This window comes from Meleagris gallopavo, chromosome 11 (assembly GCF_905368555.1).
Source record: "Meleagris gallopavo chromosome 11, MGAL_WU_HG_1.1, whole genome shotgun sequence".
Taxonomy (NCBI): domain Eukaryota; kingdom Metazoa; phylum Chordata; class Aves; order Galliformes; family Phasianidae; genus Meleagris; species Meleagris gallopavo.
The window spans coordinates 3,701,830-3,729,699 of NC_139414.1; the positions used below are offsets into that span (position 1 = coordinate 3,701,830).

The window sequence follows — 27,870 nt, forward strand, 5'->3', positions numbered from 1 at the left end:
GGAGGAATTTAAACTGGGCATTCTGAACTTTATCATCGCTGTGTTTGTGAGGGAGGCAGGGGAAAATGAGCACAGTCCCACACATCAGTCTGCAGAGCCTTAGCATACAATCAGCAGAGCCATCTCGTCCTGCCTCCGACTTCCCCAGGAGCTTTGTGCAATTTGTGAATTTCTCACCTCAAACCAGAAAGCCCCCGGTGGGTCCAACACGAAACCCAAGTGTGATGGAACTCTACGAGGTGTCTGTGCCATCCCAGCAGTTTCCTGAAAGGGAAAAACAAGCCTTCCCTACTGCAAAGCCAAGGACACCCAGAAGCATTATTCTCTATTCTCTCTAATCTATATAGATCATTAACTATGCTTGTCACAGTGATTTCACCTTCTCTCTCAGGTCAAAGGAAGGGAAGGTTGGCTTGAACTCAAGGCTTGACTTGCTCAGCATGGCCACTTGCTATGGTGGATTCAAGGCAGCTGTCAGCTCCTGCCCAGGGGCCAGCAGCTCCTTCATGGTCAATTACATCTGTGCATAGTGGGTCTCACACTGCAAAGGACATATGGAGCAATTTCTCCCAAAGCCTTGACTAAAGATAGAATCATAGAATCATTAAGATTGGAAAAGACCCCTCAGACCCCCAAGTCCAACCCCAGTCCACCCCACCATGCCCAGTGCCCACGTCCCTCAGAGCCACATCCCCACAGCTCTGAACACCCCAGGGATGGTGACCCCACCTCCCTGTGCAGCTGTGCCAATGCATCACCACTCTTTCTGGGAAGATTTTCATCATATCCAATCTGACAGAGAAGGGTTAACACCCTCACACACTGCCACCACAACTGTAACTCAACCAGAGGCTCTCATGAAAAAAACAAGCTGTTCTAATAGGAAAAAAACACCTTATTACTATTCCCATAATCAGTCATGGTTACCAAAACTGTACCCTGAGGTCATCATACTCCAAACTCATCTACTTCAGAACCTGGTGGGAACATTGCATTAAGAGAAGGCTCACACACTCAGCAGGGGAAGAAACACATCTCAAGGAAAATGCTCAAGGAAAACGTCCACTGAGGAACCCATTGCAATTTTGAAATACATTCATGGGGTACATGTGTGTTGTTACTGTTCTTCTCCATGCATAAAGCCTCAAGAATAGTGTGGACTCAATCTGTTATTCCTGTCATCTGAAAAAAAAAAAAAATTATCCTGGTCATGCAAGATAATAGAAAGAGAGGTTTTTAAAAAGAAAGGATACAAAAGGCTGATTCATCCCGAATTAGCCAATCTTTTCTTTATTTTAAGCAGATGTAATCCACTCATTGTTCCAAGTGAGAAATCTGCTGCACAGCAGCAAGTGCCAACCTGAGCTCTCAGAAAGTATCTCTCAGTTCCTATTCACCCACCCACAGGGAACGGCACCCCCAGGCACGGGCATGCAGCCTCACTGCTGCTGGGTGCTGAGCCCTCCCATCAGAGCAGGGCTCTCAGCACCCTGCTTGGGAAGCCGTCAGGATCAGCCCATGAAGAATGAGCCACAGCAAAGATGCTTGTTTTTCCCATTTATTTTTATTTATTTATTTATTTTAAAAAAACAGCAAGAGGGAAGAAAGTCATCAGTTTGGGTTTGTACCACCCTGCAACAGCTGCCACATCTCACGTGTTGTTTCCTGGTTCAAGTTGGTGGGAGTTTTTAATCCATCAACTGCCAATCCATTTAGTCCCCCCCCCCCAAACGCCAAATTAAAACAATGGCACAAAATGCCACCCTACAACCACACAAAAGGCTATCCTGAATTGGCAAGTGCCCTTTAACGAGGGGGTCCCTCAGGTGAAAAGTGTAAAGTGATCCGGAGCTGGGTGTTAAGCTCTCCCACAATAGAACTCAAAATAATTGTGCCGCTTGACAGGTAGTAAAATTCATGGCAGACTATTAAATCAATGGCAATATAATGTGGAACACTGCAGATTAAAAAAAAAGCCAGAGGGTTCACAAAGAGAGGCCATTGGCAGGAGTCCCTTTGGAGCTCCTAATAGGTTTGATTTGTGGCAAGAAAGGCCGACACACACATCCAGAGAGATAGCAGGGAAGACAAGAAGGGAAGAAAAAAAGGGAAACAAGTGTGAAGGAGACAAGTTGGTGGGGAGTGGGAATGAAAGAAATGGAGAGAAAGCGCCAGCAAGTCGTTTTCGTATGCACATCTTTGGTCTCCACATCCTCTGTGCACTGCTGCACCACGTTTATGGTGTCACCGCCAGCAGTCCCTTATGTCCCTTGTAACATCTCCTCCTGGGTACCAGGTTTTAACCCCAGATAAAGAACCTGGAGTGCTGGTGCTCAGCCTTGGGAACAGCCGGGGATCACAGCCCTTGTGTCACGTACATTTATAACACAACATCTTTCCAGCAGGAAGAAAGGACTCTTGGCAGGTCTGACCAATCGCCGCCAATGATTCTGCATTAATCAGTGTATTCATGAGATTAATCTGACTGGGTCCAGGGAAGCAGCTCTAAGTGACAAAGGCATTTGGGGAGGACACACTCAGTACCCATTCCAGAGCAGTGTTTGAACCTGAGCAAACCTTTCAGAGAGCCGTTTAGTTGAGAAGGAAGAGGCATACAGCCATGGCAGATTCATGCTCTTCACGAGAGGCTGTTCCAGCAGTTAATTGCTCTCACTGCCAGCATCTTATTTTCCTCTGGAATTTATCATGCTTTAGTCCAATCAAGTGCTCATCTTCTGGGCTCTCTGTTATACGAGTTCAGCAAGAAGTGCTGGGTCTGTTAGAGCAACAATCCCCATAGCACAGCATGCCTGCAGTGACACTGAGATACCGCAGTCAAATCATCCTCCAGAGCTTTCTTTTGGCAGCCTGAACCCACTGAATGCTGCATGCAGGTGTGCAAGCTGAACCCCTGGCTTTCACACACTCATGGCCTCCCTCTTGGAGGGCGAAGACCAAACCGAATGCCCTCTTCCAATGGTGGACTTGCCGTCTTCACTTTGGTGGGTCGTGCATCCACGTGCTCCAAAACATATGTTGTTTGACTTATATCCAGCTTACCGTAGCTCAACACAGTAGCCCAAGCAATCTGCTTGCTCTGTTACTTGACATATCATCAATCCTCATTGCCTACAATGTCTATTTGATTTCTACCTTGCTGTGAATTTAAACAATATATATATTTCAATGACCAAGACTCAAACACAATACAATAACACAATCCTGAGCCCTGGGTTACAGCACATTGCTACTTACCAGTTTGGAAATATCGTAGAATCACTGAGGTTGGAAAAGTCCAATCCCAACCCATCCCAACATGCCCACAAAACATGTCCCTCTGTGCCACATCTCCACCACTCTTCAATGTTCTTCAAAGCTTTGTTTTTATTTAAAATTCCTACTATTTTAACAAAAACTTTGAGGTAAGAGTCCTATTAGACCAACAGATATTCTGTTTTCACCTACCAACCTCACTATCGTAAGTATAAAGCCACCGTCAGTGTATTACACCTCTATAGTGAGCAGTAAGTTTATTTCCATCTCACAGGCCTTCAGATAAAACTTCTGTCCTTTTAGCTCCGTTCAAGTTCTGCTGAAAGCTGGAAAACGTTTTCAGTGAAATTTTCACAATTTTAAATTTTACTTTAATTCTGCCTCTGAACCAACTCCGCGTTTGTAAATCTTACACAGAAAAAAAGTTCTAAATGTTTTTCCTCAGGTATTAAAACCGATGTTTCATTTTGCCCTTAAGCCTTGAAACTCCGCTCATGGTTTTCATGCAATTTAATTGAAAAGTGCTAACACAGTAACAATTTTTCCATCACCAGAAATCTCAGTGGTCTTCCTTCTTGAATTAGCTCACAGCTCCAGAGCAGCCCATGCAATCATGCCCGCTTGCCAAAGACTCTTCATTTCAAGGGTCATCATGCATTTTAGTCTAGGAGTTCATCTCCTTGACACACAATGGGCCAGCTCACACGTTTTGCTCATTCAGAAAGAAAGAATTCAGAAACCAAGGTTATGAAAAGAGCCATTTTCCCAAAAGAATAACCCCCATCCCATATTACATCATTCTCTGTTGTGATCATTTCATCGGTCGTAAGATAAAATATTAAAATTCCAAATCCAGAGCTTTCTTGATGTGATAATTCCTGATGTGATATTCAGCACTTATAGTCACAGTGCCTACAATAAGAAAATGAAAGAACACACCACATGCTGGTCTGAACTCATTGGGCTAAGCACCTGGAGGTGCCCATTTCCCCATCAATGTCCCAGCCTGAACAAGTATTTACATTTGTTCAAAGATTTAGGCAGGCTTTGTACTCATTCGTTGCCCTTCCCGGGTGCTTGGAGGACCACTGGGCAGTGACACAGTGCCCACCATCCTCCATCAGGCCTCCTGGCAGGACATGGGGGTCACCACCACCACTACAGACGGGCACTGGGGAGATGAGGGAAGCACTTGGGGAGCTCCCTCCCGTGTGGAGGGAGGAAGAACTGGAGAGAGTTCTTTTTTGCCACCATTGGGCTGCCATTTACCTCATACTCAAGCCATCACAAGCCAAGACCAAATGCAGCTTCTGGTACATATCTAGAGTATAAATATTAAGCAATGATCATAGAATCATAAAACACATTGAGTCGGAGCAGACGTGTAAGGATTGTTGAGTCCATCTCCTGGCTCCACACAGCACCACCCAAAAATCAGACCCTGTGTCTGAAAGCAGTGTCCAGATGTTTCCTGAAAATGATAACAAATCCCACCCAACTGTAATAAATCCTGCCAAAATGCAAATCCTTGCTACCCTCAGAGCTAACGTTATTATCGGGAGGGCTGGCGTGCAGCAAGTTTCAGTAGAAATAAATAAAAGCAGCAGGACACTACTGGTCTGCCAGACTTTTCCTTTCTTTTCAATTTCTGCTGAAAGCAGCCGTCATGCTTCTAATTCTTATGACTATTTTCCTGAATTTTCTGAACCTTAAACCTTTAAAAAAGTCACAAATGGCTTATACTTGGGGATGCCTCCAAGAATATCTCAACTCAGGAGATGCTTTGGTCTTCCACAAACCCCCTACTTCTGCCCAAACGCTATTAGGATTTGGTGCCTCTCATAACTCTCCTGGAGTTCTCTTCTTCACCTGTCATTTCTTCTCAGTCTGAAGCACAAACCTCAAAGCCCTCCAGCTTAGCTTTCTCATTTTCTAGTCTGCAAGACTATGGGAACTCTTATTCAAGACTTACCACTACTCCCAATTGGGATGTTCGTGGTACAGCTGGAATACTTTATTTCTCAAAAATGTCCGTCTGCTCTGATTTCCTTTGGCCATCACTGAAAACAAACGTGGACTCTCTAACTTGTCCAACAAAGTTTAAAAGACCGTCCAAAAATGTTATTTTCTTTTCAGTCAGTGCAACAATAAGACAATACAGACAGAAAGCAAAATGCTGCCAAATATGTTTAGGATATGCAGACATAGAATGAGAATTTGTCTTAAAATCAGTGGGATAACACACCCGAACATGCAGGAAGCACACATGGATCAATGCATTCCAGATACTTAAACAGGAGCCAAACAGCTGTAGGAATTGAGTAATATTGCAAGTGAAGAGTCATTTGGGGATTACGCATTAGGAGCATGTGCTGCTCCTGAACCAAGGCAAGAATGCAGCTATTCAAGGAATGTTGAAGAGACTTGATAACACTGGATTATAAGCACTTCTACTTCTGTCTTTTTTTTTTTTTTTTCTTAAACACACTTTCAGGCATGCTTAATTAGATCATGTATAAAAGTCAGCCAAGCCTTGAAGTTACATTCTGCAACAAAGGTTGGGGTTTTGCAAGTGTTTTGCAAATGAGTGTGTACGGTGTTCCTTGGATCCCACCACAAAGGATTACTTTGGTTTTAATATTGTTGTTGTCAACTGAGAATCTGTCGTTTGCTGGCTGTGTCCTTTCACCACCTATAGAACACGATGTGTACAAGAAACCCAGGTATACAGGTGGTCATTCAAATGCAAAAGTAATTAGTACTGACAGCCTCAACAACTCATTTCCAGGAAGGTGGTGACTGAGGATGGAGGAATAAGCACAAAGCTTCCCAAGAGGTGACCCGGGAGCCAGCATTTCCTTTGGTAAGGATGAGGAAGGTCTGGAAGATGGCTTAACAAGAGAGCCATGTAAGATCACTGCACAGAGACTGGAGACAGGCAGCCAGGCTCAGCAGGAGGAAGAAAACTGAGGGATCACTGTTTGCTGTTGGCTTTTACATCGCAGATGTGAGCTGCAAACTTGGAGCAAGGGAGATGATTACAGAATTGTAGAATCATCGGGGTTGGAAAAGATCACTAAGGTCATCATGTCCAACCCCAGCCCACCCCATAATGCCCAGTGACCTTGTCCCTCAGTGCCACATCTCCACACTTCCCAACACGGTGACTCCACCACCTCCCTGGGCAGCCTGTTCTTTCAACCAGCTCTTCCCTGTTACAGCCAAAACACAATGTGAGAGGTGAACCATTCGGTGAGATGAAGCAGGAGTGAGCTGAATGTCACTGGTAAAACACACTGCTGTCCTACCTGCTCCTAACAGCCCTTTCTGAAGAGGTTCAAAGCAGGTTGGATATGCACTGCTTGGAGGTTGGATCTGCCTGGAGAAGTGACAGCATGCATCCATGCCTAATTTTGCCAATATGGCCCCGTGTCACACCAGTACTCAGTTGTCCCATCAAATAATTTGCTTGCATCGTTTTGCAAAGCAAACACTGCTGACAAAACCACATAGCTCATGGCTATAAGATGCACCAGCCATGCCTTTGACCCCTGCACTCCAGGTGCTCTCTATCTGCCCCATCTCATATTTTGGGAAGGAGCCCAAGCTGACAAGTGCGCTTTGAGTAACAGCATCAGCATGGCAGTTCTAGGAGTGGTCTAATTTCTCAGAGGCTTTCCTGGAAGTCTGCCTCTGAGAAAACAAGCTTGTTTTCAGTACCTTTCTAGATACGCTTGCCGCAATCCTCACTTTTCCCCTCTCTGAGGACACCAGAGCCTTACAGACTCTCTTCATGCTGAAGCCAACTGATTCTTTGCTCTATTTGCCATTACCCTTCTTGATGCAACTCCTTCCCAATTTCTTTCACTGTCCTCTTCCATATGGAAGGGTTTTGGAATGGAGGCCTGCCGAGCTCTGAGCAGGGCAACAGTGTAGAAACCTCCAGAAGATCCTTCAGACATGAATTACAGAATCATAGAATCGTTTGAGTTGGAAGGGACTTTTAAAGGTCATCTAGTGCAAATCTCATGCAATGAACAGGGACATCTACAGATGGCTGTTATAAAACATCTCAATCACCAGGTTGCACCATCCAATGAGGAAAAACTAGAGAAGGCCTTTCTGTGAAGCTGGATGTCTCTTCCAGATTGTTCCAGCTGCACGCTGGAAGCACTGAAGGCACAGGGAAAGCATCCCCTAATGAAAATACACTTGGCAAGGATTCCCCACATCCGAGCTAGCTGCGAGCCAGCACCACAGCTTAGCCCTGTCCAGGGGTTTATGCAGAGCCTTTGTGCTGCATACAGCCTGCTCTGAGCCTCCAGAGGTCTTCAGAGCAAACGCTCAGAGCACACCCAGGCTGGGCTGGGTTCTCACTGCATTACCAGTTTTCACTCCCCACGAAGGAGTTAATTGAGATCACCGGGATACAGCATGCATGCAAACACACACAAAAACTCACTGCAAGGACAGTGTGGGATCTTCTCCTTTTTTTTCTCCCTCTGTTTCTGTTGCCTCCATCTTCCTCCACCTCCAAAACATTCATTTTTTTTCCTCATTGACGGAACAACCAGCTCAAGCAGAGAAAGGGATAAAATAAACTCAAATAAAAAAATAATAATAAGAGAAAATAAAAATAAATCCATAACAAACCCCTTTCAAATACTCACCCTTCAAAAGGATAAAATGATTTCAATTTTGGTCTGTCTCATTCTCTTCCTTCCCCCCTCCCTTCCCGAGGTGTATATACATATCTGTATATTTGGAGAGTGGGTTTTTTTTTAGCATTATTTAGTTAATATGAATTACAGGCCTCAAGCTGCCTCCCCTCTAAACCCAAAATGAAGCAGCTCTCTTTTTTTCTCTTTTTTTTTTTCCCCTCTTCTTTCCCCCTCACCAACACGATTTACATTCTCAATGTAATGTATTAAAAAGTTGACAGGGCCGAAAGGATTCACATGATGTCGGCTAAGAAACCCAATTTCCATGATGAATTGCCCGGAGCCCCTGAATCACAAACCATTTTTTCCGCTGCTCAGAAGTTGATTTTTTTTTTTTTTAAATCTTCTTAAAGCTTCTCTCCTAATCTTCGGCTAGAAGAGATGGGTGAAAGGATTTTTTTTTCTAAACTAAGGAAAGTATTAGCATCTTGGTTGTTGTGCATCAAATTTGAAAATGCAAGGTTAGTAATATTTCAAATCGGCTACGGTCCAAGCCACTTGATAAGTATGCTTGCTGTCTCCCTTCTCCCCCCTCTCTCCAAGTTTCTGCTGGCAGGAGCACAGTGCTATTGCAGTGGCTGTGTGTGCACACGTGTGTGCAGGTGGGGTGGTGGGAAGGGACCTTCAGCAGCCCCCACTGCTGCTCTTCCTCCCCTCTTTCCATAGGGTGTGATTTGCAGTGGAGCACACCCAGCTGTCCCCGATGGGAGATGGGCATCACGTTGGATGTCCCAGCATGTGATGTGAGATTGGGCAAATGAAGCAACAGCCAAATCCAAACAAATGTTTCCCATATAGGTGCTGGGCTAGGAGCCCTGTGCTCCCTAGGCTCAGAGGCGTGTACATTAGCTTATAAATGAACTCTTTTCCTCCACAGAGTTCTTGGGAAAAGACATTTTGCCTTCTCTAAGGTGACACCCAACCATGACAGCGAGGTCTTTCACAAGATTCCCTCCCTGCTGCCTGGTGATCAGAAGCTCTGTGTGTTGAAGAACAGCAGCTGGATTGAGGAAGGGCTGTTTCTTCCCCTCAGAGATGCCACCTCCAAGCTGTCACATTCCCATCTCCATCACGTGTAGATTGCTCCTACCACCTACCCATAAAGGAGGAATATGCTGGCAGTTGTGTGCTGATGAGCTGCCCAAAACGTGCCATGTGTGCCAGATGCAAATACTGGGAAGATGAAGGAGCACAGATGTGAAGGACTCAGGTTGGATATTAGGAAACATTTCTTCTCAGAAAGAGCAGCGAGGCACTGCACAGCTGCACAGGGAAGTGGGGAATCACCATCCCTGGAGGTGCTCAGAGCTGTGGAGATGTGGCACTGAGGGACGTGGGCAGTGGGCACGGTGGGGTGGGCTGGGGTTGGACCTGGGGATCTGAGGGGCCTTTTCCAACCTGAATGATTCTATGATTCCCAACAGCAAGTTCTGCATACAAATAGGAGCTCTGAGACAGAGTTAGGATAGCAAGGCATTTCCAGGCAATGCACCACATTTTTCCCTCTTTACTTTAAGATAAAATATCTAGAGCAGAGACGTGGTTAGGCACAGCACCATCAACCCATGCCAAGGCTGTTTATCACTTGGGTTGAATAGGACAAGAGCTTCCTGTGGCAGCCCCGCTGTGATCGTTCATTGAGGAAGGGAAGGAAGCCACAAATGCCACAGAGAATGACAGTCCTCAGGGCTGGTAAGAAGTCACCAGGACAGACACAGCAATAGCATATCCAGGACAGTCACCCAGCACTGAAATACACACTGTGCAAAGAAACACATCCCTTTCTCCATTTTGAATATCTCCTTACTGATGTCATCTCATGTCCCTAGTTCTCATACAGGAGGAGACACAAGACGTCTGGGAATGCAAAGTTGTTGTAAATCAGTGATGTGTCTCACTCTAGCCAACAACAGATCTCCACGTTTGCCCTCCTTGGTATTCTCCATCTCTTTCAGCTATTATGTCAGCAGGGTAACAATTGTATACTCATCATTCTGTATTCAAATTTTTCCTACTGATGGGGAAAAGAGCTCTGCTTTGTAGCCAGGAAAAGAAACCAAAGTTGCCACAAAAGCCAGTTTTTTCTTACTGGGAGTGGTTCTGTTCTGTCATGGGATACTGCCTGAGATGCTGGAAGGAGTGAGTGCCTCATGACCTTGGCAAAGCTCCTGCAGGAGTCTCTGCTCCCTTCCCACATTCTGACCATTCTTTCTCAGTCTCTCTCTGGTTGCCTCCAAGTCAGGCAGCATTTCAACTCTTCTCTTCCATACCCTAAAAAATCGCTTTTTTGGAGGTTTTTCCTGAAGCATGTTATCAAACTGTGGCATAACACATCCAAACATCGTATCAAAGCCCCGTTTTGTTTGCTGGAGACATGTTTGCTAGCCCCATCTCATGCAAAGCTGTAGGATCTGCCTGACTGTTGTCTCAACCACTTTCTTGAGTACTAACATTACTTCAGTGCAGGGGCAAACCTAATAATTACAGCCCAAAGCTAAGCCTGATGCTGTCTTTCAGTACAAGTTTTAACATACAACTGCCCAGGTGATGCATCTTAAATTCAGGACCACCTTGAGCAATTCCAGCCCTTGCAGGTTGAGGAAAAACACAGTACTTCAGCTTAGGAGCCGATCAAGCTGAGCTCTGCTCCTGCAGTCACATCACCAGCCTTCCCTTCCCTGGATTTAGCACCAGGAAAGTGTGCATGAAGCAGCAGCAGGAGGGGATGACCCAGTAAGCACTGCCAGGAGCTAATCCATTCTCCTCAGGCTGATGAAGGCCCCCTCCTGTGTCCTGAGCCCTCAATCCCTGCGTGGTGCTGCCTTGCAGAGGGGCTGGGGGAGCCCCAAAGATCACACTGCCTCCCTCCTTCTTCCCTGCTGCTGTTGGTCAAGAACAGTAGAGTTGTGGCACTGAGGGACACGGTCAGTGGGCATGGTGGGATGGGTTGGGGTTGGACTTGGGGATCTTAGAGGTCTTTTCCAACTTTAATGATTCTATGAGTCTACCTGAACACTTCAGAGAAGGTAAGAAATATTGTCTGCAGCTGTTGAAACCTTCTCAGATCCCATCCCGTGAAGACATTTAGATGCCAGACACGGCATTTAATTTAAGGGGTTTTCCCATGTATCTCCAGGGCTTGATCATATTATAACAGACAAAAGCCCAGGGAACCCAAGTTATAACTCTCGGAGAATTACAGAAGTGCTTTCCTTAGACTTAGCATGCACTGGTATCTTTCAGTGGGATTGTCCGTTCTGGCCCATTCAGAAAAGCATTAGCTCAACAGTCAAACAGAGAAAGGCAAGTTATCAGCACCCTTACAAGCTATATATTCTTTCCATGCTCTTTTGTGTCCCTGTGTCTGAAACAGTTGTTAGCTGGTATTTATGATTTTCCTGCTCTGCAATCACTGCATCCATTGAAACTCTTGAAAACCCACACATCATTCCCTTCTTACTTCTCCAGACAGCAGTAGGAAACTGAGATGACTTGCATTTCCCATGGGCACATTTTTCCAATTACAGTGGAATGACAGCCACCAAGCCTCACTACATCTTTGGTCATTGTCAAACTTTTAGGAAAACACTTTACAGAGCAGTCTGATCTCCCAAACAAAGCAGGTTTAAGGCAGGAGGCCAGGGAGGTGCCACCAGAACCATCAGCTCTTGCATGATGCTTGCACAGAAAGCAGCTGGAACACAGAAGCATGAATGAACTTATTTCCTTTGCTGCAGGGTAACCAGCACTCTCTTTGTTGGACCTCAAACTTGGAACTGACTTCACACCTAAGTTTTAAATCAAGTGTGGTATTCAGAGTGTACCTTATCTAGATTATGTTCCTTGCCAAGGAACATCGAAGTGATGAGAAGAACAAGTAGAGGGAGTTGAGGATGAGGGAAGACGGATGTTGGCTCATCACCAAGATCCTCAGCAACTTGTGTTGCTGCAGCCAGGCTGTGTTTAGTACTGCACATCGAGCAGCAAGATGCTTTGCAAGGCAGGGTGAGCCAAGGCAGTGCTTTCACCCGTCAAGGCGTGATCCCACAGCTCCTGAACACAGCACCCAGCAGTGCCCACCAAATAGTGGGGATGAACCAAATCCAAAATCCATCTATGAAATCCCATCAGGAAATGGGGCCAGAAATAAGCTACAAAATCCAAAAACCACCCGAGAGAGACCAGAAGAAAGACCAAAGACAAGCATGCATATAGCCTGATCCAAGCCTAAGGGCTTAAATGTAGTTCCTGGACCTATGAGAAGCCAGTGGGTGGATGGGAGCCCCCAGTGAACCTGCTCTGAGCCTGGTAGTGCTCTGGCTCTGACATCACATCAGGGATGTCTCTAATCCTATGACCAGGTGGTTTTGTATGATCTTTTATCCAGAAAGGAGGATGCTTCCTGCCCCATGAGCTGCTGGAAGAGGCCCAAGCAGCCTCCGTTGCCCTCGTGTCTGCACCAGACAGAACTCAAGGTAGGTGCTCAGGGCCTGCAGGCAGCTTCCAGTGACTGCAAAGACAGCAGCAGCCTCCAGCGGCCAGCTGACAAACGACAGCAGTGTAGTCATGCACTTGTGTGCCATGGTGAACAACGGTGTGGCCACACATCCGACATCCCATGGTGAAGACCAGCATGGTCTCACATCCAACATCTCATGGTGAACTCCAGTGTCCATTGGCGTGGCTTCACATCCAACATGACACACTGAAGACCAGTCTGGTCTCACGTTCAGTGTCACACAATGAAGATCAGTGTGACCTCATGCCAAGCATCACACAGTGAACAAAAGTGTGGACTCAGCTCTGGTATCACACAGCGAACACCAGCCTGGCTTTATGTCCAAGTTTCATAGCAAACACAAGTATGACTTTGCACCCGGCATCCTAACATGGCATGGCAAAACCACCTTCTCTATCAGATGGGGTGTCACAGTGGGCCTGTAGCCAGCGTGGCTCTAGTTAGGGCTGTGGGACCTCGAGGTGTCCTTGGTGGATGCTTCATCCCGTGCATTTCCTGCATGCCTTCCATGAGCTGTTGTTCCCCAGAGAACACTCTGTGGAGGAGAAGCCCACCCAGGTGCCTGTAAAAGCTGCAAAATAGGAGTGGGCGAGCCTGTTTTCCTGTTGTCTCCTTTTTTTCAGCCCTTTGAAATAATCACAATCATAGCAATTATTGCAAAGATAAAATAGCAAGGATTATGAAATCCTCACAGGCAAAGCTCTCCATCAATTAGCTAAATCAGTCCTTGCTTCAAAATATAATCCACAACAAGAAGCCACAGCAAGAGACAATTAAAAAAAAAAACAAAAACAAGCACAAGAACAACAAATAAATATGTTTGTGGAAGAGAAGGGTGGGGAAGAGAGAGATTTTTATCAGAAAGCAGAATTATTTCAGGCAGTTGCCTGAATATCTCAGCACACTAAGGTCGTACTGCTGAATGTGGCTGAGGGACTCCAGGGATGTCATGATTTGGAGTACACACCAAATGCCTGGGTTGACATTTTGTAAAGCACTACATAAAATTGTGTTCCTATGCCTACATTTAGAGACATGCAACTAGAAGAGCTCTGCGGGACTGAAAGCCCATCCTTCCCAGCACAGACAGTGCTGGTGTCATCACTCACCGACATCAGCATGCCACCAGCACTCCGGGCAGGGTGCTGGCTCCTTGCTCTGCCACGGGAAGATGGTCGGTTTCTCTCCTCTCAGCCCAATTTCTTCCTGTAGCAATGTCCCCTACTGACTGAACTAGCTGTTACTGCTCTGTTTTGAGAGCAGAGCAAGCAGTTTGCTTCTTGGAGCCCTGAGTCTCCTGCAGCAACCGCAGAGGAGGCTGAGTGCTTGATGGATGTATTACTATTTAAATTAAAGCAATACCCAGTGACTGCAGGCTGGGATCAAACCTCACCATCACACGTAGCTTTAGTGATCCCGGTCCCCTGCCCTAAGCCCCCACTGCCCACACTGTCCCAAACTCTCCAGCAACACAGAGATCAGGGCTTGAATTCCAGAATTGCCCCCGTGAACCCCATGGCACCCCACACAGGGTCGGCAACCTCCTCCCATGGCAGGATCCCCAATAGATGGGAACGATGCCCATGTGAAGACACAGGTCCCACTGGTGCACCCCAAAACCACGGTGCGCAGGAAGGGCACAGCTCCATAAGCACCATACAAGGCCATGGAGATGCATCCCCCAGAAGCTGTAGGTCCCCGTGACACTCAGTTTTGACACTGTGAGATGGAAGCAACTCGATGACAACTTGCTGTAGAGCTTTTCGCACTGGGCTGGTGCCTTGAATAAGGATCTACACCCAATGTTTGACCAAGCAGATTTGCATTTATGGCCCAAATTTCCTTCATTCACCACTTCTCTGCCACATGAGACATGCGTGCTCCCTCTGTATGCCCACATCCAGCACCTGGCACAGAACCCACCGTGCTGAAGGAGGAGGGAGAGCCCTTGGCTTGGAAGGCAGCCGGAGCCACATCCCCAGCCTCTCCCTCCGGCAGCTTTGTCTTCCCTCTGGAACTCAGAGCTCCTCTGCCGTGACAGAGAGAAACCATAAGGGACAATCAGAGAGGTTAATAAAAAGTTGAACACGTTCTTAAATGACAGCTCGAGCTGGAAATGTGAGTCTTCTGTTTGTGTTTCTTTGTCGCTCGGCTTGAATATCCCTGCTAATTTTTTGAATATTGCTGTAGTGTACAGAAGAATTGCTGATGACACATTTTCCTAACGCGCGCATTACACAAAAGGAGATTATATTTTAGCCTCTTTTAGAGACTATAAAATCAGATTCATCCTAATGAAACAGCAAATAAAAAGGGTTTTCCCTTTTCTTTCTCAATCTCTTGGCATTTTTTCCTCCTGTGGTTTTATTCTTCTCCTCCCTCCTCCTCTTTCTTACATTATCTGTGTTTCCTGCTCATTTCAACTTGATGACATGTTGCTGGGACAACTAAGTCTCGTAACCTTCTTAACTTTGCCATTGTTACTGCCTGGAGTGTATTTAGGAGGAGTGTTTTAATTTCTTTTCCAAAGCACAGCGCCTGCCCCGTAGAAAGATATTAGAAATGGAGGGGGGTGGGGGGAAGAAGGCTTTTCTTCTATAAATGTATGCTATTCAAATCATCTCTTTTTTTATTTCCTTTAAACCCATCATTTGTATGCTGTAGGTCGCTACTTTAAAACCCGGCTCGCTGTCACTGAAAGGATCACCCGTATAATGATGTCATCCATATTCAGTTGAAATCTCGGCTCCACTGGAGCCCAGCGCTTCCCCCGCATCCCCAGCCCCATCCTCACCCCTATTGCCATCCCCAGCCCAGCCTCAGGCTCCCAAGTGGTCCCTGCTCACCCAAAATCTCCTTCCAGGAAGAGCAGCCGAGGCTGATGGATAAACGGGTGGACAGGCATCAGGATGACAGCATGGGGTTTGTATGGGGAGCATCACTTGCATCGCCAACCACACATCAAGATGAGTTTGGAAGAAGGGACTGGCTCCTTCCCATGGGTTATCCCATGGAGAAGTGATGACTCACACTGAGCCCCAAGGATTCACCATGCCAAGACTCACTAAATCCAGCTGTCCCCCAGCGTGGGGAGAGCTGGGTTCTGCAGAAGGGGTTGTAGGGCACAGCATCAGCTCAGTGTGCCCCAACAACATCAGATACCCAACTGTACCCACGCTGTTCACGCGATCTCCTTGACACCGGTTAGCTGTCGCGCTGACACACTTACTGTACCTGGATCAATGCTCTTTTAACAACTAATTGATCTTTTATTAGCATATAATAACTTACTTATTAAATCTAAATTAAAGACTTAATTGAGACACTTAATCTAGAGTGGCTCAGTGTATCACTCTCGTAATTTAATTAATTGACGGCGCTGATAATGGCGTGTCATCTGTCACATATTCCTCCTGACCTGGGAGCCAGAGGGGCGTGCGGCAGAGGCAGGAGCACAACACCGGGCTCAATCCACTGCCAAACCAATTCACCTCCCCACTGAAACACACCGAGATAGGCTGCCTGGGATCAGAGATCGATACTAACATGTTATCTGTGCAGAAGGAGAAAGCGGGTGGGTGCGTGCCATGAGCTGACAGCAACAGCAAGGGCACCGTGCTCTGCCTCAACCTCCCTCCCGGTGGGGTTTAGGGTTAGGATTTCAGCTCCAATTCCCACTGTTGCACCCAGAGCAGCAGAAGGGTTTCCTGCAGTGCCTTTGAGCTCTTCACCCCATGCATCTGCTTTGAAAATAGGGCTGGGGAGAGGAAAAACAGAGCAGGGGCTGCGGGTCCCTTCCTTCTGCTGCAGCTCAAATCTGGGTCTGCACATCGTTTTCCACTTCTTCCTCCTTCACCCCACCGTCGTCTCACCGTGATGGAGAATTTCATTTTTCAAAACTCTATGAGATTTAATTTAAAAAAAATACATATATACACAAAATGGCAAAGGGAGGGTTTCTGAAATAAAAAAATAAAGGTAAAGAGATGATGGTTGGAACAAAATGTTCCGGAAGAAAGCTGTTCCCTTGGGGTTTCTTTTCTTTAAGCTTTGCATATTACAATTTGAAATTTTTGTAAAGAGATCCCCATTTTATATTCACACTGGTAGCCTGAATTTAAATATCTCTCTCACCTGAGATTAATACAGGCTTCACCCTGAATTACTTCCCAGCTCTGAAGTACAGCTCTGGAGAGCTCAACTCTCCACAAATTCACTTCTCTTTTAGAGGCATAAAAGCTTAGGAAATATATGAAATATTAAAAGAGTGTGTGTGCCGGGGCAGAGAGGGGGAGAGGGAAGGCTTGGTCATGGGGGGGCCCCTTTGATATGAAAACCCACTTTCCCTCAAATGAAAGCACGGATGTGCTGGCACAGGACTCCAAAGACAAAGATTTCAGCCCAAAGACGACGCCCCTTTGTTTTATTTTGTGATTGTGAAGCCCTGCACAAGGAGCAGGATGCAAGCTGTGTCATGCACAAAAGACATCAGCATTTCCATCAGCAATAGAAAATCTCAAGTTTCTCCAGAGCAAAACAAAAATGAGGTTATAAACAAACTTGAAAGCACAGCTCCCTATATTGCCAATTCAGTATTAACCAAATGCACAAGATGGGGGAAAGCACCTTGCACGTGCTCAGGGCCCATCAGCTAATTGCCGTAGAAATCCGACATTTTATATCATGATTTAACCCTCAGGTCCCAGGGTCATTGCTCCACCTGGGCTCTCTGCATTTCCTCTGCTATCACACCCGTGGTTTGTCCATCCAAGGAGACTGGTGCAAACTGAAACCTTCCATTCTCCATGTCTACGAAGCAGTGGGATGTAAGGTTTTCCCTTGGCAGACAATCCCAGAATGGTTGGGGTCAGAAATGACAGCAGGTCCATCTGGTCCATCCAAGGACTACACAGAGCAAGGTGCTGTGAGCCATCAGCAGAAGATACAGCACACAGCCCAGGAGCTGCAGCCACCAGCAGCACCTCTGGGCACTCTGCATGCCCGGCTGTGATGGTTCCTCCAACCACTGCTGGTTCCTAACCCACACCATAGCTCTTGCCTCCATCCCTCCTGTCCCAGACTATAATTCCTGCTCCAATGGTCAGGTTTGCATTTCATCCATCTCTTTTTAGATTCTACCTGATTCTCTACCTGAGCTTTGCTTGTAGGCACTTGAGAGCTTGATGCCATGGGCAAAGCATGCACTGTGATGCTTCACAGCCATCAGAGAGTTTGGGCTGCACTCATGACCACCACAGCAACCTTCCCTTGAACATATGGTTCTCAAGAGACATCAGTGCTAGGAATACCACCTCTTCTTGCTCCCTGCACTCTCCAGGGTGTGCAGGACACCCTGCACCATGATTACCCCCAAAGCCACCAGATTCACAAGCCGAACTTAAAGACAAAACCAAACCCAAAAGGGATGCAATGAGTATGAACACCAACACAAACCAAGCCCAGCTCCACTTTGGGATGTCCCAACTGACTGTCCTCAATGCAATTATCACCACCAGCTCTAGAGCCCAATGCCTCACAAGCAGCAGCTTGCCATGGCTGCCAGACCCAAGCTGTGATGTGTCAGTGATGGCACAAGGCCTGGCTGTGCTGCTTTGCCCCCTGAAGCTGCATTCCCTGTGCACGTGGGTGTGCATGCGTGCATGGTTCTGTTCAAGAGGTGCCGGCTGCTGCAGCAGAAGGACTTCTGTGCAGCTCTCCCTTCTGTCAGCTGCAATAAATTTCTTCGCTAGTGCTTCTCCTCTGAATCGAATATAGTTTATTTCATTTTAAAAGTCCTTTTTTTTTTTTTTTTTTCATTTCAGGAAAATGAATGTTAGAGCCAGATAAGAAACTATAGTCTGCTTTCAAGAAGGTTACAAGAAAACTGCATCTTGCATTACTAATCCTTTATCTTTCATGTTAACAAAAAGATTACTGACATATTTTTGAATGAAAGAAAATAAAATAGCAAATGCATCTAAAGAACTGTGTAACTTTCATGCAACACACAAATCGGTTGTTAAACGTGGAGAAAAAAAAGGAGGGGAATGAAGGGAAGATTCATAATACATTTCCCTTTGTAAAGTGAGCAAACCAACTTTCTATAATAAGAGAAACTACTGGAGGATTGGAAGAGGCTCCTTTCATAGATGGAGAACAATGCTGCTTTTAACTGGAGGCTGGATTTGGGGGGTGGAGGAGGAAACCTCCCCTGCTGGCGTCTTCGGAGGGGGATTGGGAGGTGCTAAGAGATGGGCTGCATGGACCCACATCCCCCAGCCCCATCCATCAGTTTTGGCTTAGAGGAGCCATTGGTATGGCAAAAATCAGGTATGGGATGAGAAATGTCAGGTATGGGGTGACGAAAATCAGCTATGGGGTCACACAACGTGGAACATCTCCAGCTGCCCTGGGGATGTGTGCAGTGGACCCACAGAAGGAACTGCACCCTGATCTCAGCCCCGATCTTCCAAGGGAAAATATCCCTGCCTTGGCACACAGCGCTTCATTAGGAAACCCATAATTGAATTCCCTGACCATTCAGTTCTAAAACCCTTTTGATTGAGAATTAGTTAATTACATTGGGCCCGGTATATTCCTTGTTAGAAATTTTGCCCATGTTCCCCAGGTATGCAATGGTGGGCTCCGCTTGCACTGCGTCCTTTGAAATGCAGTTAGGATCTTTGAAGCTCTCCCCTCTTAATGATGCACTGTTCGTTAATAACACTTCCCCATCAGGAAATAGCTGTCTGCCACTTGCTTAGGCTGGAACAAGTAATAATCCCAATGATCATGTTGTAGAATGAATGGGGATACGTGTGAGATGGGCACATTGGTGTCATTCTAATGAGATGATTTCCTAACCCCAAAAATGCCAGGTCTGGAAACCCAGGCAGGAACACTGCCCTCATTATCTTCATCTCAAAGATCTCCTTCTTCCTCCAAACCTAAAGCAATCTTTTGCACTCAGAGAATTGATTTAAGTCCTACCAACAGAGAACCAAGGGAAATAGTTAGTGGGCATGGTGAGAATGGGTTTGTGGTAGGACCTGATGATCTTAGAAGTCTTTTCCAACCTTAATGATTCTATGATTCTATGAAAATACTCCTCAATTGCTCTGTTTTGCTTTGACTGCTTTCTCAAGCCCCACCTCCCCAAGCATTGCTTTACTTGCACATCTCCTGTTTGCATCGTTCCCCCTGTGCACTGCTCTATTTGCACCTTGCCCTCACTCGTACACTGCTTCCATTGCATTGAGAACTATTGGTGATTAGTGGATGGTTGGACTGGCTGATCCTGTGGGTCCTTTCCAGCCTTGGTCATTCTATGATTCTATAACTCATTTGCCTCGTTTGCACATGGCTCTGTTTGCATAAGCCTGAGCTTGCACCTACCCCTACCTGCACATCATTTCACTTGCACGTGGTTGGGCTTGCACATCACACTGCTTGCACATTATTCTGCTTGCACATCATCCTGCCCGCATGTCACTGGCTTGCAAACTACTCCTCATGCACATCACTTGCAAAGTCTTGTCTCTTCCATTTGCTTCTATTGCCCTCTGCTGGGGACTGTCAAAGGGACAGCTGATCCCTCGAGCGCTGCCTTTCCGTCTCCATCTCCCTCCGCGATCGTAGGGGAACTCCAAGCTGGGGTGTTTAACACAGGGCATGGAGCAGCTTGGCTCTGCCTCTGAATCTACTTTGCACGGCTTGAAAGCACGCTGTCAAGCCTGCCTAGCTATGGTCCAATGGCAGTAATGGGGGGGGGGATACGTAGCAGCTGGACAGACAGACAAGGGACAGACAGACAGATAGGACAGAGGAGGGGACAGATGCCCACCCTGCAGCTTCCACTGTGAGAAGTCCTGGCGTGCCTGCTGGATTAGGGATGATAGAGGAGAGGAGCGCCTTATAGAAATTAATTCCCAAAGTGTAATTAACATCTGGGCCAGCTCGGCGCGCTCCCCAGCTGCTAATGAACCATGGCACCGCTTTAATTCCAGCGCCACCACACCGTCTTCTTATTAAATCCAGGAGAAGGTTCCAGCACATTTCCCTTCGAGGGAAAAAGGAGAAAGAAACGGAGCAGGATTTGTCTCAATGAAATATGATAGATTAGAGTTGGCTGGATAAAGAAAGTGAGGAGGGGGGGGGGGGAGAAATTTCCCATCTTGTACACGCATATCGCTGCATTCTCTTTCGCAGTGACCTCCTTCTGCCCCATCCATCAGCCTGGGGTTGGCTTATTCTAACGAGCGGAGCCTTTTCTCATATGGAACAGGCCCATCAGACTCAATCTGCATGCCAATTACCGGAGCAGACCCCCTGATACTGAAAAATGGAAATTAGCCATCAAGCGGGCTGGGCCGGATGGCCTGCGCTCCCGCTGCTCGGAGACACCCGCAACGAGGGAGCCCCCAGTGGAAAAAGTAATCAGGAATAATAATAAAATAAAATAAAACCCACACAACAGCATATTTTACTGTTGTTCACCTTGCTTGCCAGCATTCGGGGTACAATGTGGAATTTACCAGAGGGCAGGAGGGTGGGGAGGGGAAGAGCTGGGATAATTGTGTTCAGGTGATGCACAGGAAGGATGCAGGGAGGTAATGTGAGTGCAGGGGTGAAGCAGAGCTTGGTGCCCCAAAATGGGGGTGCAGGAATTGCAGTGTCCAAACTCACCAGCTGCTATCCCACCTGCAGGAATCTTCCATGTAGAAATGGGAAAGGCAACAAAACCCAACATGCATGCCATGCTCAAGCTGGTGCCCTTTAGGTCTCCCAGGGAGGGTCCCAGAGAGCTTTGCTGGAAGCTGATCAAGGTGCTGGGGGATTGCTTGTGCACCGACCCCAATTGCTGGGTAATGCTGGAGTGTCTGAGAGGCAGAATTAAACCTCAGAGGAAAGGACAGACGTGACAGAGAGCAAAGGGGGGACTGGGGGAGGATGGGGACACACATTGCCCTTTGCAGGGAGCTGTGCTCCTGGGGACTGCAGGTTGACAAACATCACTTCGCCTGCCTCCCTGCTCTGTAATAACCTCATACATCAACCAAGGAGACTGGGGAGCATGGCTGCAAGGGCTTTGCTTCCACTGCCATCATTAGCCTGGGGTCCCTCTGCTCCACATGCAAACAGGCTGGAGTCCCCACGAGTGTCTTGCATCACTGCTTCCTGCATGGGCACAACCAGCCTGACATCTAGTGGCACAGGGCAAAGCCGACATTCCAAACTGGGATGACTGGGAGCCTGGTGGCCCCTTCTGCTCAGTGCATGTCTGCAGGGCCCGGGGACTCACTCCTTCCTATCCTCTGCTGTTCTTTGGGAACATCAAGCAGCAATCTCAGCGCTCAGTTTTGAGAGGTGTTCACTATCTCTGCCCACGTTCAACCTCTTTATCTTCTTCTAACTTCCCCATTTTTGGTGGCTGCCCCTCCTTTTCCCCCACCCAGTGGCATCCTAATACAGGCAGGATGCCCAGCAACCCCTATTCTCCAGAGTCTCTGCCCTCTGCAGTCCCACCGCCAGAGCTGGAGGCAGTGGGAGCTGGTGGAGACTGTTCTGCCCAAAGAAAGCACCTGGCCAACGGGTTCACAGATGGGGAAAAAGCGGGACAGAGCTTCTGAGTGACTCAAGTGCTTTATTGGGGGCCCAGCTCCCCACCATTCACTCAGCGATGCTGCGGAAGGACTGGACGGCAGGGGTCACTGCTCCCCATTCCACTGGCTGCCGGTACTCGCCCTTGGGCAGCAGGTATTGCCTGCCCCGGTAGTTGGGGTGCTCGTAAAACACCCAGGTGCCCTCCAGCACCCGGCAGGCGTGGACCTCACGAAAGTGGCACTCCTCCAGGATAGAAGGACAGTCTTCAGTGGCTTCAAACATCCGCCCACCGAAATCCCCCTTCTCAAACACCTGGATGTGGCCCTGGGCTCCGCTTGGCTGGAAGGAAGAAGGGAGAGAATTGCAGGGGGCTTGGGATGCGTCTGGGGTAGAAGCAGAGGCAAGGCACAGCCAAGCTCAGGTCAAGAGCCAACACCCCAACACACCAGCACGGTTCTGAATAGCTCACATCAGGCCCTAAACACAGTATGGGGTAATTCTTGACCAAGCATCACATGCAAAGAGCACTTTCAGCCTAAACCCCCACCACAGCCCCAGTTTCAAATGGGTGTGGGAAAGAGATGAGCACGTGCTGGGCTCTATTCCACACAGGCAGCCTGCTCAAAGCCTGTAGCCACTCAGTGCAAGCATCAGGAGGGATGCACCCCTCTGCTCCCCGCTCCTCTGGGCAATGAGGAGTTTAATGAGCTGCTGACCCCAGCTGGGTTGTATTACAGGCGAACGCAGCACGGGTATTTTCCACTGTGATTTCAAGTGCTGTGTTGCCTGAAGGCACCGTGGTGGTTTTAATCTGTGGCTGTCTGGACATGGTCTCCCCCCGCCTCCCCTCTGCCTGTTCTCACTACCAGCCCCAGCCAAACTCTGCAGGGTCTCACAGCTCTGTGTCACTGCTCCAGGAGCTCTGAACCAACATCTATGATCAGTCGGTCCCCATGCCACCTCCACATGTTTGGGAGGGGAAGCCAAGCACAGTGGACATGCAGCATCACCTCTGCTCTTCATGCTGGCAGAGAATGCTGTGCTGCTCTTACATCTCCCACGTGCTCCTGCTCCATCCCTTGTAGCAGTTCAGAGCTCTGAAGTGGCTGAAAACTATCACTAGGCTAAGGGGTTTACACACACCTCAAACCCACAACAGACGAAAGCAAAAGCCTCTTGCAGCTTTAAGACCTGCTCCATTCAATGGCAAATCATGGTAGCGCTACCCATGTCAGTGACGCACAGATTATAGAATCATTAAGGTTGGAAAAGACCATTAAGATCATCTATTCCAATTATTGACTCATCAACACTGTGCCCACCAGCCATCAGCTATGCTGCTGGTACTGACACCAGGGCAGCAGCACTCAGCTCTAACACCATACTCCCACCCTGCCAGGTTGGAGGCTGCCTCCCCCCAGAGTTATTATCCCAGCGGTGGGACTTGGTGTCACCCACCTATTGCTGTCCTCTTCATAGGGAGCCAGGAAGATGGGGGCTACCAGCAAGCACCATCCCTAGAGGTGCTCAAAGCCAGGATGGATGGGGCAACTTAATCTGAGGGGAGGTATCCCCACACGTGATGGGGGCTGAAAATCGATGGTCTTTGAGGTTCCTTCCAACCCAAACCGTTCTATGACGCTATGAAGCAAGCTGAAGTGGCAGGTTGGTGAACTAAGATACCCCTAGGGAAGCAGCACACTTACTATGTGGACAGCTTTGCAGGAGCCGAGGCGGTCATTGAGGCCCATCCAGTGGTGGTAGTCAGGGTACTCCCCCCGCCTCAGCACGTACATGTTCCCCGAATAGTTGGGCCTCTCGTAGGCCACCCAGGTGCCTCCCTCCACCCGGATGGAGTTGCAGCGGTTCAGGAAGGTGTGGAAATCAGGGCAGTCGGCGTCGCACTCGTAGCGACGACCCAGGAAATTCTTGTCTTCATAGAAGGTGACCTGAAAGACCAGCAGGGGAGGGAAGCAGGGGGTTCCGCATCCCTCTAGGGGCAGCATTGGTGTTGCCACTGGAAGGGCATCGCTTCAAAGCACACAAGCCATAATCTGAGCCCATCTGTAACCCCTGCTGCCTCCAACATGGAGAGAAATAGGGGGGAAAAAAGGCAAAAAAATGAATTCCCAAACTCAACTGTTCTAGGGAAAGAACAACTGATGTGCAAGTCAGTTGATTTGATGCCGTGGAGACTCAGGCAGCATTTGCTCTTTTCAAGCTTCCTTAGAAGGGCATCAGCCCCGTGCATGCTGCCTGGGCTGTTTGGCAACATTGGAAATTGCCTCAGCCAATTCCCACAGCTACTCTGGACAGAATTTTCCCTGCCCCAGTGATTTAAACATCTAACACACAGGTCTGTAATCCACTTTTCCATGCACACCAGCCTGACTTCTTCACCCTCTGTCCCCAGAGGAGACTTAGCAAGTGCTAGGGCAAAGCAGAAACACCAGCAGTCTCAGTATCCCCTGGTCATAGCTTTCCCAGTCATAGCAAACATCAACCAGCTGATTCTGTGGTTATTCCATTGTGCATTAAGATACACAATCACCTCGTGATCCCAGCTAGCTGTACTTCACCTACAGCGCCTTGGCTTCTTGTATTGATTTAATATCGCTGTGAAAGATAGAGTCCAAGGCTGCCCTCTCAGCCTTGGAACTAGACTCAAGTCTAGAAAAACCTCACTTTTTTTTTTTATACATTCACCTTCTGTAAAAAATAAGTTAGCCCCAATTACTGCTGGTCGGTCAGTGTGCCCTACCAGCCTAACCAGGCATCTGAGGGTTCGTGTGCCCTATCACAGCAATCTGATTTGCCTATTAAGTTGGCCAAGGTGGCCTTCTGTTTTGTAACAGAGAGCTCATCTGATGTCCCCTTCTCACCCTGAGGAGCACAAGTGACTTTCAATTCAACACTACTCTCCATTCCTCGGGGGATATTCTCCCTGTATTTATAAAGCCACAGAAATGGGACAGTACGTTATAGCCACTAAGCAGTGACCAACTGGAGGTGTGGTTTGCTGCTTTCTTCCTAGAGCACATACAGAGAGACTGAAGGAGACGGCTCCTGCCCACCTGTGTTGCCCTTCACACACCCTCAGTTCACTCCAGTCCCTCAGACTCAGCGCTTCTCAGCTTCCCTGTGATGCTCCAGGCATTTTCAGAGGAGGCAGATGGTTTCCACCCACAGCACAATGACAGGTGAACTGCAGATTTCAATTCCAGATCCGTCAGTTCATTTCAGTCACACGTTACTCCGATGCAAATCGCCTCCCGTCAGTAAAGCCATTGAGTTGCTCTGCTCACAGTGATATCCCCTTAACTGCTCACTGTCCAAACTTTTCTTTGGGGCTTACCTGGCAGATAACAGATTTGCCCCAGCAGATCTTCCTTACATGACTGCAAAACTCAAACTGTATCGGCCACCTAACAGCAGTTATCACATTTCTTCCCAACAGCTGCTGTGTTAGAAGGAAACCCATAAGCAGCAACTGTAAGCAACACTTAGCAGTACCCACTGCGTTCTAATAAAGCAGCATAGGGGCAGTGACCTCTCTCTAGGGCAGATCACTTGCTTAGGTTGTGGGAAATACAGTTTCATGGTCTCCTTTGCCTTTTCTTTCCCTCTCTGCAACATGAATGTGGCACAGAGAAAAGATGAGATTTGTCCTCATTCACTGACTTAACTCACCCCAGACATTTTGCTGCACATAATGAAGCAGGCTCGTGTATATATTGTGTATAGGCTGCAAACAAGCTTACCTTTGGTCCAGCCCTGGACATTTTCTGTTCCAGCCAAACTTCCCAGTGCTGGAGGCAAGTCAGGACCTGTTATAAAACAGGCAGGACCCAGGCACCCTTTTTATAATGGGCTTGTTTGAAACCAGACAGCCGCTTTGTCATGAGAATAGGATCCAAAAATTGAGTCAGTGATTCTGAGGCTATAGCCCGTTTCCAGAAAAGCAAACAGGATTATGGAATAAAGGAACGCTTCGCCGTCCTCCCTTTGTTATCATCTGCTGAGTCAGAACACCAAAACTCTGCCAAACGCACTCAAAACACGCAGCCCCCTGCCAAGTCCTGGAAGATGGGATGTTGGGGGCTATTTTGGCTGCTCTCTTCCTTTTAAGTGTGTCAAACAAGAATTGTTTCCAGTCAGCTCTAAAGAGGCCTATACCCATCTGTCAGGAAGAAACTCAAGTACTTATTTGGAGAAGGTTCCCACACAAAGAAGGGTGCAGCCAGGAAAGGGTGGACAAATGCACAGGGTAAAGCACAGGGTTGCAAGGAACAGATTCTGCTTAAGAGGTCTACTTCAAAAGCCCACAGTGGAAACATCTGCGCAGCAGAGATGCTGTGTATTTCTATAGCATATCCTCAGCTGAGCTGAGGAAATTTACCAGTGATAAATTCCAGTCAAAAAATCTTACCCCACTGCTTGCAATTCAAGCAAGGATTGTTTCTTCTGCCCTCCTCTGGCCCACTGAGCAGGGAGGGAAAGGAATGCTGGCTTCTGTCCATCCACACCTCTCCCCAAGCCGCTGCATTATAACAAACACCTCTGCAGCTATTCACTGCAGCATCCCAAAGGCTTAGCAAGACAAAGGGACATGAAGCTGGCACAGCCGTGCCTGAAACACACAGACCTTATTTCTCTGCTGTCCCACACACACTGCCGCAGCTTTGCTGCACCCTGTAGGAAGTTACACTCACATGTAACTGTCAGTGACAGAGGCACAGCAGTACCTCATCCTCTCCCCGTTTTAGGTGTCCTGATTCATCTAGCACTGCTGCTCACAGCTCTCAGTGCTAGCAAGCAGTGGAGACATCCACAGATGTTTCAGAGTCCAACCAGAATTGAGTTCCTACTAAAAGGCAATCCAGCAGATTCAGCAGGACATCTCCGAGCTCCACTGCACTGACTCTGACTAAATATGAAAAACTCCCCTCGTATTGCCTAATGCCTTAGAATTAAATCTTACAGCTTTACATAGTATTAAAAACAGAGGGGGAACTAGAACTGCCATCAGTTCCAAAGAATGAAAGCTGCAGATGAATATAATTTTGCTTTCATTAAGAACTGACCCAGAGCTCATGTGTCGACAGAAAGCAAGGTCTGGTCCTCAAGTGACACTGAGCAGCCAAGATGACAGAGGACAGATGTTGAAAGTTTGGAGGAAGACCCACCCTCAGATACTGAAAAGCTCAGCCTTACAAATGTTTTCCTAAGGCACAACTTCTGAAGATACCAAATCTTCAGCTGGTAACGATGAGCACGCATTTATCAGACTCCAAATCAGTACCTGATCCCAACTTCTCTTCCTGATTCAAATGGACTGCCTCCCCAGGAGTCTAGAGAGACCTTCTGAAAAGAGCCCCAGGGCACTGAATTCCATTGCCTCCATCCACCGTCAGAGTGGATAACTCCTAACAAATCACACAGCTGCTGCATTCAGCCATCCATGCAATCAGTGCCTCTGCATACTCTGCCTAGCTCACTCAGGAGCTCAGCTTTGAGCACACCTCCCCCCCAAGAGAGGGTCCGCCAACACAACATGAGAGTGGGACTCATTCAAGTTGATAGTCTACTAAGAAATAACAAATGTAGGAGACTGTGTTTGTGTCAAAATACTGCACTAAGACAGCCTGCAAAGACTTCAGCTTCACTGCTATTAAGAAATCAGTGCTTTTCTCTCAGCCGACCAGTACACAGTTCATTGAAGCAGTGAAGATGCTGTGCTCCCCTAACGATAAT

The 27,870-nt window shown here is 47.6% G+C and overlaps 2 protein-coding genes across 3 annotated transcripts in view; both read right to left on the bottom strand.

The window, feature by feature from the left end:
• Positions 1-27,744, bottom strand: CRYGS (crystallin gamma S). 2 transcript variants are annotated; one of them, XM_003208989.4, is made up of 3 exons: positions 25,878-27,744; positions 23,823-24,065; positions 1-22,455 (listed from the first exon to the last, which is right to left on the bottom strand). In XM_003208989.4, exons 1-3 carry the CDS (start codon positions 25,896-25,898, stop codon positions 22,183-22,185), a joined length of 537 nt encoding a protein of 178 aa, XP_003209037.1. In that variant the 5' UTR covers positions 25,899-27,744; the 3' UTR covers positions 1-22,182. The 2 variants fall into 2 exon arrangements, with proteins under 2 accessions (XP_003209037.1, XP_085089059.1); XM_085232933.1 differs by having other exon boundaries at positions 23,823-27,744.
• The window catches only part of TBCCD1 (TBCC domain containing 1), a 93,905-nt gene that overhangs the window by 57,599 nt on the left and 8,436 nt on the right, over positions 1-27,870 (bottom strand). The gene's annotated exons all lie outside the window — the stretch shown is intronic.

What these genes read in the sequence shown, in the direction of transcription:
- CRYGS (XM_085232933.1), bottom strand. Translation starts at nt 24,122, where the DNA reads ATGCTGCCCCTAGAGGGATGCGGAACCCCCTGCTTCCCTCCCCTGCTG. An exon ending in CCTGCAAAGCTGTCCACATA is followed by an intron (nt 22,456 to 23,822) that starts GTAAGTGTGCTG and finishes TCTTCCTTCCAG; the next exon opens with CCAAGCGGAGCCCAGGGCCA.